The sequence below is a fragment of the Pholcus phalangioides genome, unplaced genomic scaffold, assembly GCF_987345545.1.
Source record: "Pholcus phalangioides strain wild (caught in Gottingen) unplaced genomic scaffold, Ppha-v1.0 ptg000042l_1, whole genome shotgun sequence".
Taxonomy (NCBI): Eukaryota; Metazoa; Arthropoda; class Arachnida; order Araneae; family Pholcidae; genus Pholcus; species Pholcus phalangioides.
The window spans coordinates 36,967,718-36,987,837 of NW_028301628.1; the positions used below are offsets into that span (position 1 = coordinate 36,967,718).

Here is a 20,120-nt window from a genome sequence, read left to right on the forward strand (position 1 = left end):
TTGAGTATTTTATGCTGTTTTTATGTTAAAAAAACTTAGAATCTTTTTTTTTCCCCTGAGAAATGGTTGGAGATATATATTATTTATCTGATCTTTCCCTTGTGTGGAATGGCATCAAAACAGTCACCGGCAAATTTTCCCGCCTTTTTCACGTACTTGTGGTATTGAAGCTCACGAAGCTCGTCAATCAAGTAGAAGTAATAAATAGCTTCGATATAAATTGTGGTATTCACAAGTAAAAGTAGATGAAAATGGTAGTTTCTAATAGAAAAGGAATGAATACCATTGATTTCCTCGCACATCGCCGAGCTGGTCTTATAAACAATGGATTGAACTATCGATGTGAGATGAAAATATATTGTCTATATCTTCTCCAGTAATTGAAAAAAAATCAGAGTTCATTGATTGATTATAAAAGTGTCTGTGAATTAATGGATTTGAATATAATTGATATCTTGCGATTTTACATGTGTGTAATACAGATAATGAACCTGTAATGTGTGAATATTCTCCTCAATTTTTCCTTTTATTTATGTTTCATTCAGATTCGGAATGTAAAATCTATAACCTGGCATCATTATGCCTGCCATGGCGATCTGGATTATACTGCATCTGTACCTAATTGAACTGGTCTAATCTAAACTGATCAGTATGCCTCATATTGATTATGTTTGGGAGAATCACACTTAACCAGTCAACTGTCCAATTAAACTCTCCGAGCGCTACCCGCAGTGCCCACTTTTTTTGGAAGATGCACGCGCTTTTTTTTTTTTTTTTTCCTTTTCTTGGAAGTTTGAAATATTAAAATATTTTTTTTATAGCATGTTTTTTTTATAGCTTGAATGTGTCGAGACATAATATGACACCCCAAAAGTGGGGAGGGGCAGTCATAATGTCCTGTGACTAAAAGAAATGCTGTTGATGGATTTATGTGGAACCATAGTAGTTGAACCTTTGCTAAAAGATCTATGAGTAATAAAACAGATGCATCTTTGCAAGGGAGTTGAAAATTGAAACAAAAGCAATGGGGATGCAGCTTTGCAAAACGTGACAAAGATAATAGTAATAATAATCTCAGACCTTGAAATATAATTGTCAACTCCATCTAGTGATGGGATAATAAAGTGAAGGATGGCAGCACATGTATGACAAATTATTTCGTCATATCTATGTGAAAAAGACCGAAAAGTCAGCGTGTCGGCAAATGCTGTCGTAGGCAACATTATTGCGTATATCAGCAACGGCAAACGCCGTCGTAACCACTTGACTGGTTAATCGAGTAGCTTGCAATGCATTCTTGATAATTGGCCAATCTCATAAAATGTCAAGCCGTTGGTGGAAGAAATTGTGATTTGACGCTTCAAAGTAATAATCATCTGGGAGCAACTAAAGTATAATCCCTTTTTCAAGATTTTCCTTGGCAAGGAAAACATCAGAAATTATGACAAGATAAGAAAAATAGAGTAATGCTTGCATGGCTAAGAAGAAACTGCCAACACATACAGAGCCATTCTAAGAGTATCCTTGGCCAACTGGGGGTTTTTGAGGCCTTACCTGGCGAATTCTCAAGAAATTCAACCAGTTTTTATTTTTGTGAGGTTGTGTGCTGATGGGATTGACATATGCGTTAAGATGGCACTGCCAACACATCACCAAAATACAACAATACTATGACTTAAAATAAAAAAATTACAATTAAAAAAAACCAACGAAGTGAAATATAAATAAAAACTCACTGGAATATATATATGAATGTACCAGATTTTAAGGAACACCCTTCTTGCCAAAAGTTGGGTCTCAAAAATTGGTCAATGAAATCAGATAATTTCATATAAATTTAAAAAAGAGAAGGCCTATGGGGCTCCGCCATACAAATTATGTACTGAAAAGGACTATATATATTTTTTCAATAAGTAGGCCTATGTGCATGCACTAGTAGACGTAGCCTCATACTATCTAATGATCATTCACTACTCTATTATTTATGTTGGGACAGATTATAGAGAACTTGACTTAAAATTTAGTTGGCTACTTAATCATTTAACTTGTGTTCATTTATGTGGTGTAGGACAAGGGTCGCAAATGCAAAAATACCAATTAACTAAATGTATCACCAGATGAGGATTGCATTCTGAGAACCAAACATATAAACTGGAAAAAAAATTTCCCATTCCCATTGATCATGGATGTGAATTATTGTTGGGAAAGAAATCGCCTATGAGAGATCCTCTTATTGTAAGGTCTTTTCAAAAGCAACCCCCATGTATATACAGTCAAACCTCGTTAGTACGTCACCCAGTTAACACGTCACTCCACTTACCGGATCACTTTTTGGAAGTCCCAATTGTCCTCAGGCAGGAATTGGCAAGCTATGGCTTACTCCGTTTAACGAGTCACTCCACTTATTAAGTCATATTTTTGCTCTCCCAAGAGTGACTCATTAACGAGGTATGACTGTGTATATATAGTCTAGTGGTTGAGGTTCCATGGTGTAAGTAAAAGTTCAATTACATTACAGGGCATGTGCTGAATGCAGAGCTCAGCCAGTTTGCATCCCCTGATACCCCAAAGCAGAATATGACAAAATGTGCGACATATGTCACAGAACAACCAGTGCTGTTGCAGAACAATCTGGAAGAATTTTAAGAAAAGTGTAGAAAAACGCTATTATGTAGATGCACATTTTTACCGCAGAACATTTTGAGTCAGCTCAGGGATCGTTGCAGAACAATGCAAAACATTCTGCTTTGGGGCCCTGATATAGGAACTAGCTGGGAGATAGCCCTTCAGAGAGGTTTTTCCATGTTTCATTGGGCTATCTTTGAATTTCTTATTTATCTTCCAATTGATTGATTTTCTGTTTTTATTGCTGAAATCCTTAAATTCAGTTGAAACTTATTCTCTTTAAATATGATGTCTGCTAAGACACTCGACTTGGAACATGGATTGTAACATATGGTTTCAGGATCTGTATGTATTTAAATATGAATTTATAAGTTAGTGTCTAAATACATAAGATTTTATTAACCGTCTGAAATTGTGATAAATTTTTTGAAACTGTTATTTAATACCATATTTGTTTTTCTAGCTTCTCTGACACTTGATTTTGACTATTGGGTTAGAAGATTCACATGTACGAAAAATAATTCATTCGTTGTTCCTGGACACTATGTGAGTGTGTTTCTTTCAATTATTATAAGGTGGAACTTCTTTTTTTATTATTTTGTTATGCATTAACTAGCAATTTCATATTTTTAGGCATAGGAATACCTTAATAAAAATAGAGAATTTTCTACATTTCAATTCTTCTAACAACAATTTGACTTTGGCCCCACACTGAGTAACATTAGTTCACTAGATCAGGGAAAAAACAAGCTGAAGCATTAATTTAATGATGACCAACCAGCACATGAGCATTTCTGAAAATTGTTAAATTTTTCTCGATGATTGCATAGTATTCTAAGTATAGTAGAGCCTTGGTTATCTGAGGTATAAATATTTCCAAACCTCAAAGAAAATCATGAACAAATATGCTCATGCACAGGACAGTACACTTTTACTTGTTAAGGAGAAAGACGCAGGAGAGTTAGAATTGCTTAATTTTGTAATAGCATGCAATTAGAGCTATTTTATTAAACATTTATCGTTGAACTCGATATTTTTTTTTGCCAGTTTTCTAACTTGTAATGCAAGACTTCAAGTGAGTATTTTTTATGTGTGGCAGTTAACTTTAAATTATTATATTCATTCATAATGTTCAATTTAATCATGTTGATTTTGGAATATTTAATTTATTCAGTAATAATTTTTAGATTAACATGTTTTTTCCTCTTTCAGTTCTCTGATTGCCCCCCTTTCTCTTGTAAATTTCACAAAGGTATGCAAGTCTACCACAAAACTTTTTTTTTTCATGGTGTAATAATGATGAAAACTTTGCCTTTAATTATGTGAATTATTTATGAAATTCTGATTGTGTCAATATTTGAATTGTTTTCTAAAAAAAGTTTCAACAAATTTGCTTTTTTTTAACTTCCAAGAAATTCAATGTGATTAGCAAATTTGATTTCCTATTTTAATTTTTTCATTCATAATCTGCCTTCTTATAGCTACTTTGTTTTCTTTTTTTGTGTATTAGAAAGTAATGTCTTAGCTGTGGCTTCTGAAGAAGGTGATATCTTGATGCTGAATGGATCATTAACATCAGGAGAAAGAATGCTTCTAAAGCGTAAGTACTTAAATTGAAGTACATTAGTACATATTATGAAAAATATTCATTGGAGGGGGTTACATAAAATAAGTACTCTCAAATAGACCTGTGAAAATATGAAGTTGTGTTGAATTGGAATTTAAAAAAAAGACCTTGTGTATTAATCTTTGAATGAATTATTTATTCATGAAAAAAAATCGTGAAAAAATGAATTATTTCTTCATGAAGAAAAATTGTTTATTGTTTGTTGTTTCTCAATGATTGAAGCTATTGAATAACTATCATTACAAACTTGTCTAAATTGTTTCAACCTTTCTTCAAAATAATACAGTTATTTCTCTGAGGTTTGAAAAACTTTCTTACCACAAGAGGGTTATAACTAAAAGCTATTAGGGTTCTATGAACATAAACTTGTAATTGCAGGATACTAAAGCATTCAGTTGCATTGATAAAAACATTGTTACTCAATAATACTGTTGATGCTCGTTATAGTAATCCTCATCATTCCACCGAAAATGAACACTTTAACACACTTACATATGCACAGTTATAAGTTCAAGGGTAATTTTCAGTATGAAAGCAGAAGTTCTTTATGTTGTATGGTCAGAACCTTTCATATATCCCCCCACTGCTCCTAAATCCAAGGAACCCAGATCTCAAATGGAGGGGTCAGTCACACATCCCTGTATGTCTCTCACCATTACCAGCAGATTTTATCGAATTCTCAAATGTCAGAGTCACTTAAAGATGGATTTTGTTAATTTCTTTACAAAAACAAGGGCGGGCAGAGCAGAGTTTGGATATGTGATTGTATTGAATGATCTATGCAGGTTATATTAGATGAAAAATAGCATCGTATAAATAATGAAAATATTTGGAACTTATCAAACTGTCATTATAATGAGCCTTGACTGTATTATATATTGATACGTTCTTGCTTTTCAGGATGGAATGCTCATGGAAATGCTATTTTTGACATATGCTGGGTACCAAAGAAACAGCTGCTTTCAGCATCAGGAGACCACACCATTGCTCTACATGATGTGCTGACATCAAAAAAGATATCCACTTTTATAAAGCATTCTGGTTCTGTCAAGAGCATAGACACATGCCACTCTCAACCTGGTATGCACATTATGACATTTAAAAATTCTCATAGTGTTACATTGTTTACATCCGAGTTGACTGGTTTTGACTGTTTAATTGTCAAAACCTGAAATATTGAATATCACAATAAAAATTCCTATTGAAGATTATATACCTTCATTGCATATAATGTGTGTGCATTCAAAAACCTAACAAGAAAGTTGTTGACGGTTTGAATCACTTTTTGACAAGTGCCAAAATCTTGTTTACATTTACTGAATGTAAACTTGGTCTCTTATTTTTACTCTTCTTGTCCCATACCCTATGGAAGGATCTATTTTGTTCCCTAAAGCAGGTCTCTGATTATATACATTACGCTTGATATTGTATAAGATCACTGAAAAAATATATTTAAATATACTCTTTGTTTAAAAAAAAAACAGTGTCCTTATAGGCACGGCCTTTAAATTGGGAAAAATGTCTGAATTTAGAGCTATGAAAAGTAAAATTAACTGTTCCTATGTGATAATACATGGTCCACAGTGGCTTAACTTGGGGGTGAGCTTTTTTACCTGCTCATAATTATGACCTTGGTCCTACAGATACTTTTTGGAATAGACTGAAATGACAGTTGCCCTTGCCAATGTACGTATGACTTCTCTGTCATAACTAGTTTTGGTGTTGAAGGAGAAACCGTGAAATGTTATTGAATGTATGCATAGAGAAGTAGAGAGTGTAATTGTGTGGCAGCCTTGTGCTGCACATCACATCAATTTTTTAGGTAAAAGCAAAATCTCAAATACTGACATGTCTAGAAACTTTTTTTAACGTAGGTTATTGGATGAATGTATAAAAATGCAGCCATTTTATTTTTTCAGCTGTGTTCGCTTCAGGCTCTAGAGACGGAGCAGTAATTGTGTGGGACATGCGTGTTGGAGGCTGTAAGTTGCTTCAAATCTTTTTTTTTCTTTCACAAATAATCAATGCATTAATCATTTACTTATTATTGGAAATTGTGACTGCAAATCAAGTGTAATAATAAAAAAATAATTACAAACTTTTAAAAAATAAGTCATTTCATAAATGTACCAGAGTTTAAAATATTTCTCATATTTTTTTGGCTTCCCACCCGTAGTGTGCTCTGCAAAACATAATGACAAACCGGAAATCGTTATCAATGATGCTCACAGCCAAAATTCCTGGGTGAAGAAAAATAGGACTAGCGTATCAGTAAGAATTTTGCTAAATCCACTTGTTTTTAATAATTTCATAATGGCAGGGTGATTTGAAAAGCATGTGGAGATTCATATTGATAACTCATTTTAACTTTTTGTAATTACAATCATTCATATTGGTAACTCATTTTAGCTTTTTGTATTTACCGGATGTACTCGTGTATAAGCTGATCCTTTTACTTCAGGACCACTGAAACCGCAATAAATAGAAAACCAGTGTGTAAGCCTACCTTCCCCCCTTAAAATCAGTGTAATTTCGGGGGGGGGGGGATTTACATATTTTCATTCAATAAAAGCTACAATGAAAAAAAAAATGATTCAAACTTTCTAATTAATTTCTTTTTCTGATTCTGCAATCTCCACATCAAAAAAGTCGTCATACAGTGTGGCATCTTCGTTTTCATCTTCAACTGTGCTGTCATAATGACAAACATAGTTCCATCTAATACATTGCTAATACATCACTTTTTAAAGGATTTGGTGATGATTTCGGTGGAAACAGGTTTTTTGCCTCATAAACCCACTGGCACACTAGGCCAGTGTCTGGTTTCTTTAAGTTGCTTTTTGTTGTTTCTTTATCTTCGGAACTTATCCATTCGGTCCATAAATTCCTTGAAAAATCTTTAAAATGCTTGTTGATGCTTTCATCTAAAGTCCATCTCATCAAAATTGATGTTAATCCACCAGTTATCAAAGACAATGGTGTTTTTAATTTTTTTTGCTTTGGTTTTAACATCAGTGGTCTGTGGGGTTTGAACATAAAAATACTCTACTGATTAGTAACGCCATCTAAAGTAGTCCAATGACATTGCGGATCCTCAAGCTAGCTGTGCAGAGACCATTTAGTTATATGATTTGATAAAGTGAGAGTTATATTTTCAACTCAAAAACCGACCAGTGTATGTGGCAACCTCTTCCCCCCCCCCCCAAATCAAGGAACAAGTTTTTCAGCAAAAAAAAATAGCTTCATACACAAGTATATATGGTGTGTTACCAATATTATGCATGCTTCATGTTCTAGTGATGTTGCCCTCCCACCGGTCTTCAGTTTTTGAAGTCAAATTGACTGGTGCCTGAATTTTTATATTATGTATGTATCATGTGGAAAATCTCTCTCCATAGATAAAGCTATTCATAGAGAGCATGTCTGCCTGCTCTCTATGGAGAAACTTTTTCGAAGATTATCATACCACACCATACACATATAACAATCTATAAGCTTAATATTAGATTTTGGGAAACCGTATTTTCTTGTTCTATCCGCATGTCAAAATCTCATTCATTGATAACGAAATCATTAAAAACAGAAGGTGTTTAATTTTTTTTCTGGAAAGAAAAAAAAATTGATTTTTCTTATGTCTACATGCGTGAATATAGATGTGATTTTAAAAATTATATTCCACTTACAAATTTTATTTTCAAAAATTTTTCCAAGTTCCCAGAAAAAGCTGCAGATAAGACACAATGTTATAAAATCTGCACTAATAAATACAGATGTTTTTTTAATATATAATCTGAATTTTATATGCAAGGAAATATGATACAGTGATTACACATAATTTTATGTATGTCTTTTCTTCATGAACTGTGGGTAACTTTATTTGAGGGTCATTTTCATTCCTCTGGTATTTGATCCACTGAAACCAGATTGCTATAGCCAGAAAAATGCTGTGAAATATTTTTCTAAGTAAAAAAAAAACCATACACACAAAACAACAGACAACTGTTTCAAGGCTAACATAGACCTTTTGTCAGTGATTATGGCAGAGCCTTAAAATAGTAGTCAGGCCTTTTATAGCTAAAACAAAAGCATGAGGTCAGATCGAAAACCGATGTGTGATATTGATAATGATGGCAGAGGAAGAGATAGTGATGAAATGAGAAACCATTAACCAAAGTAGAAGAGTTTTTGTGATTCTGGAGCACTTCAAAGTAATCTAAGTCGGGGGGTTGAAGAGCATCATGTATTACAGAAAAGGCTGAGCATTTGTGGAAGAATCCTGGATGAGAGGATTGTTTTCAGAAAGAAAAATTTTCAAGAAATGTTTATGGCTTGGTTGATTTTTTTTTTTTTTTTTTTTTTTTTTGTATTTTGGGCAAATAATTATTGTAGTTTAAGTGAATATCTTTCTACACTGTGCTCCAAAGGTATTTCCATTGTATTCAGTTTTTGTCAGAATCTTTCCTGGAACACACAAGTACAACAGAAATGATGCTAAAGTGACGACCCAGAGCATTGCTACTGCAGGAAGTCTCCTATGCTACGTAAATAGAGCACTCATCCTGTTGGTGAAAGACACAAATGAGGAAGCTATTCTGAATCAGCCTTAAACTGGTCATGATCTAATTGCCCCTTGCACACTTATAAAATGACAATAATGAAAAAGTTCAACTTAATGAGGTCTAATGCTATGCTATATATGCTCTTTTAATGTGTATTCTCAAATCTCAGTAATCTTTATGTACAAGTTTGATTTTGTATTTTTTTTTCAGAACCAACTTCGGAGCGTGACTGCTATTTCTTTTAAAGATGAGTACAATATAGCATCTGCTGGTGTATCAGATTCGTAAGTTTCTTTCCTGTATTAACCTTTATCTTTGCCAGTAGGGGCTGTTCAAGTATTACGTAAGCAAATCTTTGGCCATTTTTGACCCCCCCCCTTTGTCAGCAAAACGCTGACCCACCCCCTCCTCGACCCCCCGACCCCTTGTCAGCAAAATTTCGTCATCAGCTCTGCCCCCCTCTGAATCCTAACTCATATTTTCATAAAGGGTGGTTGATGACGTAAGCATTATCCAAAACCCCCTCCCCCCCCCACCGATGATGACGTAATACTTGAACGGCCCCTTAGTGATTAACTGCTGTTAGAATCAACTCAGTATGTCGTAATTTTCTTTCTTTGTCTTCAGGACTATTAAAATTTGGGATCTGAGGAAAACCTATATTGTCAATAACAAAACTTTCCCTATTCCAAAGCAGTCATTTCATTTTGGTGAGAAAAGTCGCAAGCAAGGTACATATAGAATGGTGTATGTGTGTGTGTGTGTATATATATATAACAAATGCTATTCAATATGCAAATGTATATATTCATTCAATATTATAAGATATATATTCATTCAATATTATAAGATATATATTCATTCAATATTATAAGATATATATTCATTCAATATTATAAGATATATATTCATTCAATATTATAACATATATATTCATTCAATATTATAACATATATATTCATTCAATATTATAACATATACATTCATTCAATATTATAAGATATATATTCATTCAATATTATAAGATATACACTGCTCAAAACAATTAGGGGAGCAAGCAAAAAAGTGAAGAAAACCGTGCGAGACAGCCACGTATTGGCATACAATGGATAGTACACGCGTATCAATGCGCAATACAGAGAAAAGATGTAAAAAAATTTGGAATTAAGCTTTAATTCTTTGAAAATATGGAAAAAACATGAAAAGATGATTTAGGGCAACAATTTGGTTACATGTAAATGATAAAAAAAAGTACTGTTTAGACATGATGCAAGAGTTTTAATAGGGCGTGTGGTCTCCTCGAACAGCTAAGACTGCTGCACACTTGTTTGCCATGGATGCGATGAGGTTATCGATCAGACTTTAGGGAATACTGTTCCACTTCTCAAAAAGTGCAATCTGCAAGTCTCGGACAGTAACAGGCGGCCTTGGTCGCGCAGCAATGCGTCGTCCGAACATGTTTGGCTCGATTGGATTCAGGTCAGGAGAGCTGGCCATTCCATACGCTGTATTGTTTCAGCTTCAAGCATGTTCTCCACCAGACGAGCTCTATGAGGGAGGGCTCTATGCACGTAGGCCAATTGTCTGCATTTGGGCATTATCATCCTGGAAAACAAAGGAATCTCCAATGGCTCCAGCGTAAGGGATGACATGAGGTATCTCGTCTGCATACCTTCGGGCCGTCAAAGTGCCATTCCGAATGATATGCAGGTCCGTACGTCCACCTATGCTGATTTCACCCCATACCATCCAACCAGCTCATCTGTATTGTGACCTTTCACAAACGAATGCAGGGTTATTTCGAGTGCCCCTGTCCCTCCATACCAGAACACGTCGGGTGCCACACTCCAGACTGAATCGGGACTCGTCTGTAAACAGCACTTGGCTCCAATCATGTTGCTCCCAATCTCGAGTTCAGCAGCCCATCTTCTTCGGGCCGCACGGTGGCGTGGGGTCAACGGAATGCAGACCATTGGCCTACATGCATAGAGCCTTCCCTCATGAAGCCGATTACGTACTGTTTGGCTGGACACCCTTCGTCCTGTTGCCAAGAGCAACCGTCTTTGCAGCTGCATAGCATTCTCTGTTCTGTTTCGACGGGCTGTTAACCGTATATACCGGTCATCAGTTGCTGTAGTGGCGCGTGGCAGACCTTGCCCTGGTCGACGTCTAACATTTCCTGTTTCTTGGAATCGATTCCACAGCCTTGCAACAACACTTCTGGCGACTCCAACAGCATTCGCGACACTACGTTGTGTTTTCCCGAATTCCAGTCTGCCTATAACACGCCCTGCCATGGTTTCCGGTAAATCACGTTGTTGAGACATCCTCAAGTCACCTTGTCTCAAAAAAAAATACTGCGCAATCGAATTTCACAGTTACGGCAGTAAAACAGACGTTTCTGCAACATCCCGATTTCTGCCCTTATCTCCTTTTTCTGGTTTTTGACGTCATGAACTTTGATTTGCATATGAAGTTTTCTGCTTCTGTTTCCTGCTAGGCTTTAAATTATGGATGATTCATTTTATGTTACTTATCGGTATACATCTTTGCGTAATTTTGTTAAGACCATGTGCTCCCCTAATTGTTTTGAGCAGTGTATATTCATTCAATATTATAAGATATATATTCATTCAATATTATAAGATATATATTCATTCAATATTATAAGATATATATTCATTCAATATTCAGATATATATTCATTCAATATTATAAGATATATATATTCATTCAATATTATAAGATATATATTCATTCAATATTAATAGATATTGCATTATAAAACTTAGATTCACATAGATGCACTAAAGCAATAAAAACAATAGATTTTTTTATAGGATAGACTAAGAAGGCATAATATTGTTTCTGATATACCAACTGAGGTTTTTGTGCAGAATTATATTTAACAAGCAACAATTATATATGAAATAATAATATTACTAATTATAATTATATTAAATATAATTAATACTAATATTCTGCCTGATATTTAGGATGTACAAGTTTGAGATTTGACTCAACTCATAACTATCTGTTTGCTTGCTGTACAGACAACTCCATTTCAAAATTTGACTGTCGGTCTGGTGCCACTAATGCAGGTAATTTTTAAATTTATTGATATTTAATTGGAGTAAATTAAAAAAAAATCTTCAAATAAATTTATTTATAGAGATGTGATATATTAACACCGAATCTCACTTAGTATGACTCAGTTTGTGATCCCAACTCTAATATTCATAGAGATTTTCAGTTTAAAGCATTTTCCCATTTACAACGTTTTTCATTACACTTTTTTTCCACTTACAATGGTTTTTTGAAAACTGTTATAAGCAGGATCAGTTATTATTTTTTTTCAAATTTAGAACCACTAAATTTTTTATATATATATACATAAATTAATAGCCCCCCAACCCCATTGTGAAGCATATGCCAATAATTTGTTCCTTTTCTTCTCACTAACTGTTAAAAATTTAGCCAACCTACTCAAAGTTGTTGGTTATATCATACTTTTAACACACAAGAATTTTTCGTTGCACATAGTGAAGGAATAATTTATTACTGTATTTTCAAATCTTCATAATCATCTTAGAATGAATGGTATTATTCTTTGGTTTGGCCTTCTTTGTAACAATCGAAAGCCTATGTTTTTGAAAATTCATGAGTAAAAGGATTAAAAATCAAATTATTTGTCCTTATTTTGAGCAACAATATAATATGCTGATACTTTGCGGTAGACATACGGAGGTGGAATAACTATATCCTCTCTGTTGCCTATGTGTTACATGCAGGTTTTTTTCTACATATTTTTTTAAACAGAGTGCATTTTGCACACTGATACTCATTTTTTTTAATTTGTAAAAAATATTTGATGGGTAAATATAGTTGAACCCTGATAGAACTAACTCCAATTTTAATAAATTTAATCAATTTATCTAATTTTTTTAAAAGTTTCTGTTCCTACAATCATGGTAATATCTTTGTTTTAACGATTTTCCTTGATTCAAAAAATAAAAATGTATGTTTTATAAGTATTCATTATGTTTTTATATTTATTAAATTGTGGTTGGAGTGGAAATCTCTTACTTATACAAATATTACCAAAATATAATATACAGTAGAACTTCATTATAATGGACTAATGGGGGGCTAAAAGTTGTTCGTTTTAATGAAAGTATGATTTGTAACAAATAATTGTTATGGGATTATAATGCAAGAAGGGATGTACAGTAGTTAGCTATAAAAAGTATTTATTACATATCAAAAAACAGCGTTCAACATAGGCTGAATTGAAAAGATGTGTGCATATACACTGCATTAATTGTAATCTTTCTGTCTGGTGAGCGGCAGAACTCATGCATCCATGTTTATGCAAAACAGCACAAGGATCTATGTTTAATCACTTGGAAATGTAAAACTCATCAGTTAAAAATAAACACCCTTAATTATTATAATCAATATGAGCAATTTCCATTATAATGAGGTTATATTGTATATCATGTTCGATGATTAATTTTTTTTTTTTTTTTTGTAATCACTCATCTGTGCAAACCGTGGTTTTTACTAATTTTTGATATTTTTATTCCTAGCAACATGCTATTATGGTTTGAAAACCCAGTCCTATTTCATAAAGCTATCTCTGAGTCCTGATGATCAATACATTGTTTGTGGGTCAAGTAATCAAAATGCCTGTATCTGGAAGGTATGTATAATATATTAATGTCATTCAAATAACCTTGTTTATTTAACTTTTTGACTGCTATGGTCAAGTACAGCGCTATATTGGGCTAGAGCGAATATTATCTACATGCGATAAAAATTAAATTTTCTGTTTCTTCCTTTTTTTTATCAGCATGGATCATAGTTTTCTTTGTATGTGGCAGAAATGCCAGACAATTCTATAAATGAGGACCAGTTTAGATATTTTTATTGCTTTGTTTTAGAACTTGCACTTCAATAAAGAGATGGAAAAGGAAATGTATAGGAAAATGAAAATAAAAACGTAAAAACCAGTCTCTTCATTCCTAACATTCAGGGTTATACCTGGGAGTAACAAAAATAAAGTGCTCTAATCTCAATGTTAACATTTTCTATGTATTGAAAATTGGTTACCAGCCAGAGGGTTGAACTTCAAATCTGTTTTTCGAGCTGTAACAATTATGTGTGATTTTTTTTTCCATGTTATCTATAGTTTCAAATTACATTGTATGGTACAATTTTGAACTCAAATATTTTAACGATATATTAAATGAAGAATTTCTAGACAGCACATGAGTCTTAAGATGTGCCTCCACTACTTGTCTTGTGGTTCACCCTTGCCAGGCCAGTACAAGTATAGCTTTTGATAATGTTCATTTGGTCTACATCCTCACTACTATTGCCCATCAGACTTCGGCTCAGTTTGATTTTAGAAGTGCTGCATCTGCAAGCAGTCAACTGATTAGGGGCTCTGATGCATCCGTGGCAGCTTGTCCTGTTTGATATACTGACACCAGGAAAAACCTCATCCGCCACTGATTTATCTTGTCTGCATTAATTGCGGGCTCAGCAAGTCACATAAGTACACGCCTTGAGCATGACTAGTGTGGACCCATCTCTAACCAAGTTAGTTTTGCAGACTAAGCAAAAACATCATTGTACAGTAATTTATCTTTATATTAAGAGACTATCATAATATCAGTTGCATAATTCAAGTTCAGAGAACTTGTATTTGACTTTTTATTTTTTCAATATGTAAGCACAAAAATTTAATAAACAGACAAAACCCAGTCAATGATATCTCTTAGACTTTTTGTACCCCACTCTCATTACGGCTGTAACTTTGAACATAATATAATATTTCCACTTTTTTCACAAGAAAGTTCTTTTGAAATTCTTTTCAATGAAAGTGTGTATATAAGTGAAATCAGTATAATCAGTTGCCCTCATTGCAGGGTTGGTAAAAAAACTTATTGGTAGGTAAATTTAAATTATTATGCTCAAAATGTAAAGGCTATGCATTTTTTTTCTCTAATTTTATTTCTCTTCCAATATACAGGTCTCTCAACCTGGTCCTCCAATAGTCAAACTTTATGGGCATTCTGATGAAGTGACTGCTGTTGAATGGCATCCCACTGATATTTCAAAGGTAATAATATTGCTTTATAAAGGATTGATGTATTGATTATATATGGTCAAATGTCTGTACAGTTGGACTCGCTTATAATGAACACAGATATTATAAATTTGTACATATAACAAAGTTTTTCCATGTCCCGTGAATTTTGTATTGCTTATCTATTATTTTGCATGCTTATAACAAACTGATTTTTGCAAAAGTATGCTTAATTATAATGAATTTTTTACCAATTTCCAAACATGAATTGTCTTGAATTTCTTTGAAATCTTGTCTTATCTGCAGCTGATAATGTTGTTCTTCTTTCCTTGGAAAACATTCTAGTAAGGGCTATTTTGGTACTGTAACAGTAAAATTCTATTGTTTTTTTTTTTTTTTTGTACTTTTTTCTGTTAAATCTCATTTTTGCTTGTAGAAAACAAGGAAGAAAGGGGATTGAGGCTATTTGTTCCCAAAAATCTAACCTCCAAAACATCTTCGGTGCACATTTGCACATTTGATACTAAAGGGAACCAGAGAAATGTATCATTACAAATGAGTTATGGAGGGTATTATATGAGACTCTGCCACGAAGCTGGGCTGGAAGAGATCTCGTCAACAGGATAAGTCCAGTGGCAAAGTTCTGGTGTTTATTCATTTATTCAGAGGGTATTATATAGGATTTTCTCTGCGTATATGTGGTGCTACCTCAACATGGATCAATTCTTTTCCTTAAGTTACCTTGTATCTTGAAAATCCCCATCTTGTTATCTTGAATAAAATTATTTTATATGAGACTGATGAATCATTCTGCATCCAGAATCTTGATATATCAATTAAAATGTATTTAGCCAAATAAACAATTTTATTTGCATATGATAAATGCAGTGCAGTCATGTAAAATATGCATATGTAGACAAAAATTTAGGAGACAAATCAATGAAGTGTAAAAAATATGATAAAAGTATAGAATACAAATAGATTTTTTTTTTCTTTTCTATTTTTTCTTTACATTTTTAGGGTAACTGTTTATGAATGTCCCTTTTCATGGATTTTTTTTTCTCCCTTGAGACTGGGTTGCTCACCTTACTTTTTGTGGACTTATTCTCACTGAAAACATTTTTAAAAACACTTGCTTCAGCCTCAATTTTACGACTTTCCTAAATGTCATCACATTGTCATTGAAAAGATTTGTGTATCTTCTAGAAATTTCTCTATTTTTGCAGCAATGCATACCAACTTGTTTTTAAACTTTTTCAATGTCTTGTTTTCAAATTTTTTATGTTAAGTGAGTTTCTTTAGATATATCTTATATTTCATACATACTTGCATTTACATCATATTTGCTCATAAGTTGGTGTGTTTTCAACAAATATATTATGGTTTCACAACTTGGTTAAAATAGATACGTAATACAGTCGATGCTCGTTATAACAATCCCACGTTACAGCAACCATTCCATTGCAACGACCGGTAGAATAAGTCCCAGATCTTTTCACAGAATGACTCATATTTGTTTTATTTTCGATAAATGACCCACCCAATATAACATCTAAGATAATATAACGTCCATTTTCGGTGGGACTGAGGAGTTTGTTACATCGAGCGTCGATATATAATTTTAATTTGACATGATATATAATTTTAATTTGACATGATATATAATTTTAATTTGACATGATATATAATTTTAATTTGACATGATATATAATTTTAATTTGACATGATATATAATTTTAATTTGACATGATATATAATTTTAATTTGACATGATATATAATTTTAATTTGACATGATATATAATTTTAATTTGACATGATATATAATTTTAATTTGACATGATATATAATTTTAATTTGACATGATATATAATTTTAATTTGACATGATATATAATTTTAATTTGACATGATATATAATTTTAATTTGACATGATATATAATTTTAATTTGGAATATTTTCAGCTTGCTACTTGTGGTGATGATAACTTAGTATTTATATGGAATATTGTTGGATCAGATAGAGACCTTTCTGATATTGAATTTTTGGGTTCTTGTAATGGTGAAGCTCCAGGTATTGCATTTTTTTCCTTATTACAAAGCATCTCTATTAATTGATAAATTTAAATTACGGAATAATATATTTATTTCTCACAGTTGCATAATATTTTTGTGACTACCAGCTTATATCCAGACAAATGGTTTTGTGCAGTCCAAGCAGTAGCAAGGTTGTTAAATTTAACTAAATCAAAGTAGACTGCAGTTCATTACATAGCTGCTAGAAAGTTGCAAAAATTCCAGTGTGTTGGTTGCCTTTATGCAGCAACAATCTTTTCACTAGATGTCCACTTTTTGTATCTATGGCATTTGGTGCTCTGCTGTATGTAGTTCAGTTAATTGCAGTGGTGCTATTTCTGTAGTTATGGTACACTTAAATATCAGCTACCAAATATTTCTCAAACCTGTCCAGTTAAATAAAAAACCAATTTTTTTAGATGAGCATTTTTAACCTGTGACAGTAGTGATTGATACATTTCAAAAATGGTTAAAATCTCCCCTTATATTTGCATAAAGCCCCAGCTCGTGATTCTAGCCTTACTTTATTAGCTAAACACGATTTCAAAAATAGAAGTTGGTCATAGTTTATGGAATTCTAGACCATTATCTAACAATAAAGTATTCATTAATTCTTGACGTTTCAGTGAAACTTCTGGGAAGGATACTCAAGGGTCCAGAAAAACATTTTAATAAAGGATTTATTGTCATATATAGAATATATTAACACTATGAAAAGTGCATTGGGACGAGAGATTAATATCATTACATAAGGAATTATTATTACACAGAATTGTATTATTATTCACTGTATAATGGGTTTTTTTTTAAAGTCATTAAAAATTATTACCACTGCATTATTGCTTCAGTCTATATAAGAAATGTTTTTCATTAGGAATATGAAATTTTTTCAGCTTTTTGTGTAATGATTTGAAAACCTCATAGCTTTCTTTCTAATTAAATAAAACAGGACCAAACCAGCATTAAATCATTTTTGAAATTCATACGTAATTATATAAACAATTTCCTGTAATTTCATGCATCTCTAAACTTTTTTTGATCATTTCTTTTCAACATCCTGTGACATATGAATTTTTCCACTTTTTTGTGTTGAACAAACATAAAAAAAACATGTTAACAATGTATTTTGCTTTTGAATTTCACATCAATTTTTTTATTTTTCCCATAGAATGCCACGAAGAAAAACAAATTGGTTCTGAATACGATGAAGATAATTCATATTTATCATCACCCCGGGAAGTGAAACTTAAAGAACGTTCTCTCAGAGAATTCTTCAATTCTTCAGTCAGTGTGCCTAAACAAGTTATGGAAAAGAAGAACGAAAATTGCCAAAGGATAGAAAAAAGTTCTGGTTCCAGTTCAAAGAATAGTATTCTCCAACCATTAAGTGAAGTCTCATTAAACTTTAATAGAAAGAGAAAAATGGTGGACAGTGAAAGTAATGATTTTCATTCCTTAAAGACTTCAGAAGAAAGGTTGAATGATGACAGCATTGATCTTTCTTCTGAAAATTATGCCAACGTCAGTGTGAACTTGATCAGTGCAGACAAAGAAAATCTTAGAACACCTGTAAAATCTTCATCGCCTCTGAAGGATTCATTCTACAACAGAGCCAAAGAAACTGGTTGTCCTTCAAAGAAACTTTGCAAGACCATGTCTGGAAAATCTCCTCACTCAAAAAAGCGATCACCTAAGGTAAATATATGAATTCTAATTCAAGTTTTTTCACTTCATGTGTGTCAAAAATATTGTTAATCTTTATTGTTTTTTCTTCTCTTCTGAATAATATGCACCAGCCCCCTCCCAATCCAGTTTATCTAACACACACTTTTCAAACCACTTACCTAGAGTGATTTGTAATACAATGCTATACATGTTTATGTAAATCTCTAGATTTATGAAATCACAATTGCCCAGTTATATAAACATGAATTTTAAAAAAAAAACCAATATGTCATCCTTGATATTTGAATATATACTCACAAATTAGATCATTTTTAACAAAATGTTTTATTCCTTGGATTACATCCACTAGTCAGGATGCCACTGTGTGAACACACATATATATTTAATTTAGTAGGGAAAAAAAGATTCTCTAATTCAAGTGTTCGGCCGAACAACAGTTTGTCACTTTTTTGCAAACTTTAGGGGACAGACACAATAAAAGTCATTATTGAATCGGGAAAACATCTTTTTGCACTGATCGCAGCTGTATAAAGGTGCATAGCAACTACATCTGTTGGTTTCTGCAGGAATTTACTTCAGGAACATGTGATGGGAAGCTATATGGAATGTTATTCAGTAAAAAAAAATTTCATAAAAATGTAATATAGACTGCCTAATGCTTCGATTGTGTTGGAGTCATTCTAAAATGCTTGAATCAAACTGTTATTTTAATTTCTATTCCAGAGCTTGAAACAAAAAACGAAGCTGATTACAAGCTATTTTCAGGCTGAGAGTACAAGCAATCAGTGATATAGTTCATCCAACTCTAGACTCAAAGTTTTTCATACTTGTAGAAAGCTTGCTCATAATGTACATTTCATGTGTTTATATTTTTTACAGATTGTGAGACAGATTTTCATTTTTTGTTTTGTCTCTGAGATTTTACTTTGATTGCATCAGTCCATTCATTTTATGTTGTGTGTTATCTTGTGTAGTAAAACATATTTGTGAACAATTGTAGTATATATATACAAAATATTTACACCTTTATATTTTGTGTCATTGATTAAAAAAAACTTCATAGGAAACTGCTGTAAACAGAAAGGCATATATAGTAGCATACTAACCTCTGACTCAGAAAATCGGTGAAAATCTTCATTTTCTATTAGAATTCATAAAATTCCCTTTGGTGCATCAAAATAAAACAAAATTGCTGGAGTGCAACTGCCTTATTTGCTGCATTTTTGTATTCCTATGATTGAAATAGTTATGCAGAGTTTCAGTTCAAGTTATCTACCGGGGCTGGACTAATCTCCAGAAATTTACATGCCTGACTAAGCATATAACTTAAGATAATACTTGTAGAAATTGGGATTCCCCAACTACAGGGCATTACAATCATCGCCAAAAGGAAATAAAGTTGCCAACTATTGTTTATATAACGGGAAAATCACAATGGTGGGAAATAAAGCATTA

General features: G+C 32.8%; 1 protein-coding gene across 1 annotated transcript; it reads left to right on the forward strand.

Moving 5' to 3' along the window:
* The first annotated feature begins 119 nt into the window (after positions 1-119).
* l(2)dtl (WD40 domain-containing protein denticleless) lies at positions 120-19,863 on the forward strand. The gene is made up of 15 exons (XM_089255222.1): positions 120-342; positions 3,089-3,171; positions 3,838-3,877; positions 4,136-4,225; positions 5,153-5,332; positions 6,172-6,234; positions 6,429-6,523; positions 9,022-9,095; positions 9,439-9,542; positions 11,808-11,912; positions 13,401-13,513; positions 14,849-14,938; positions 16,869-16,977; positions 18,148-18,674; positions 19,389-19,863. Exons 1-15 carry the CDS (start codon positions 246-248, stop codon positions 19,452-19,454), a joined length of 1,836 nt encoding a protein of 611 aa, XP_089111348.1. The 5' UTR covers positions 120-245; the 3' UTR covers positions 19,455-19,863.
* The last annotated feature ends 257 nt before the right edge of the window (positions 19,864-20,120 follow it).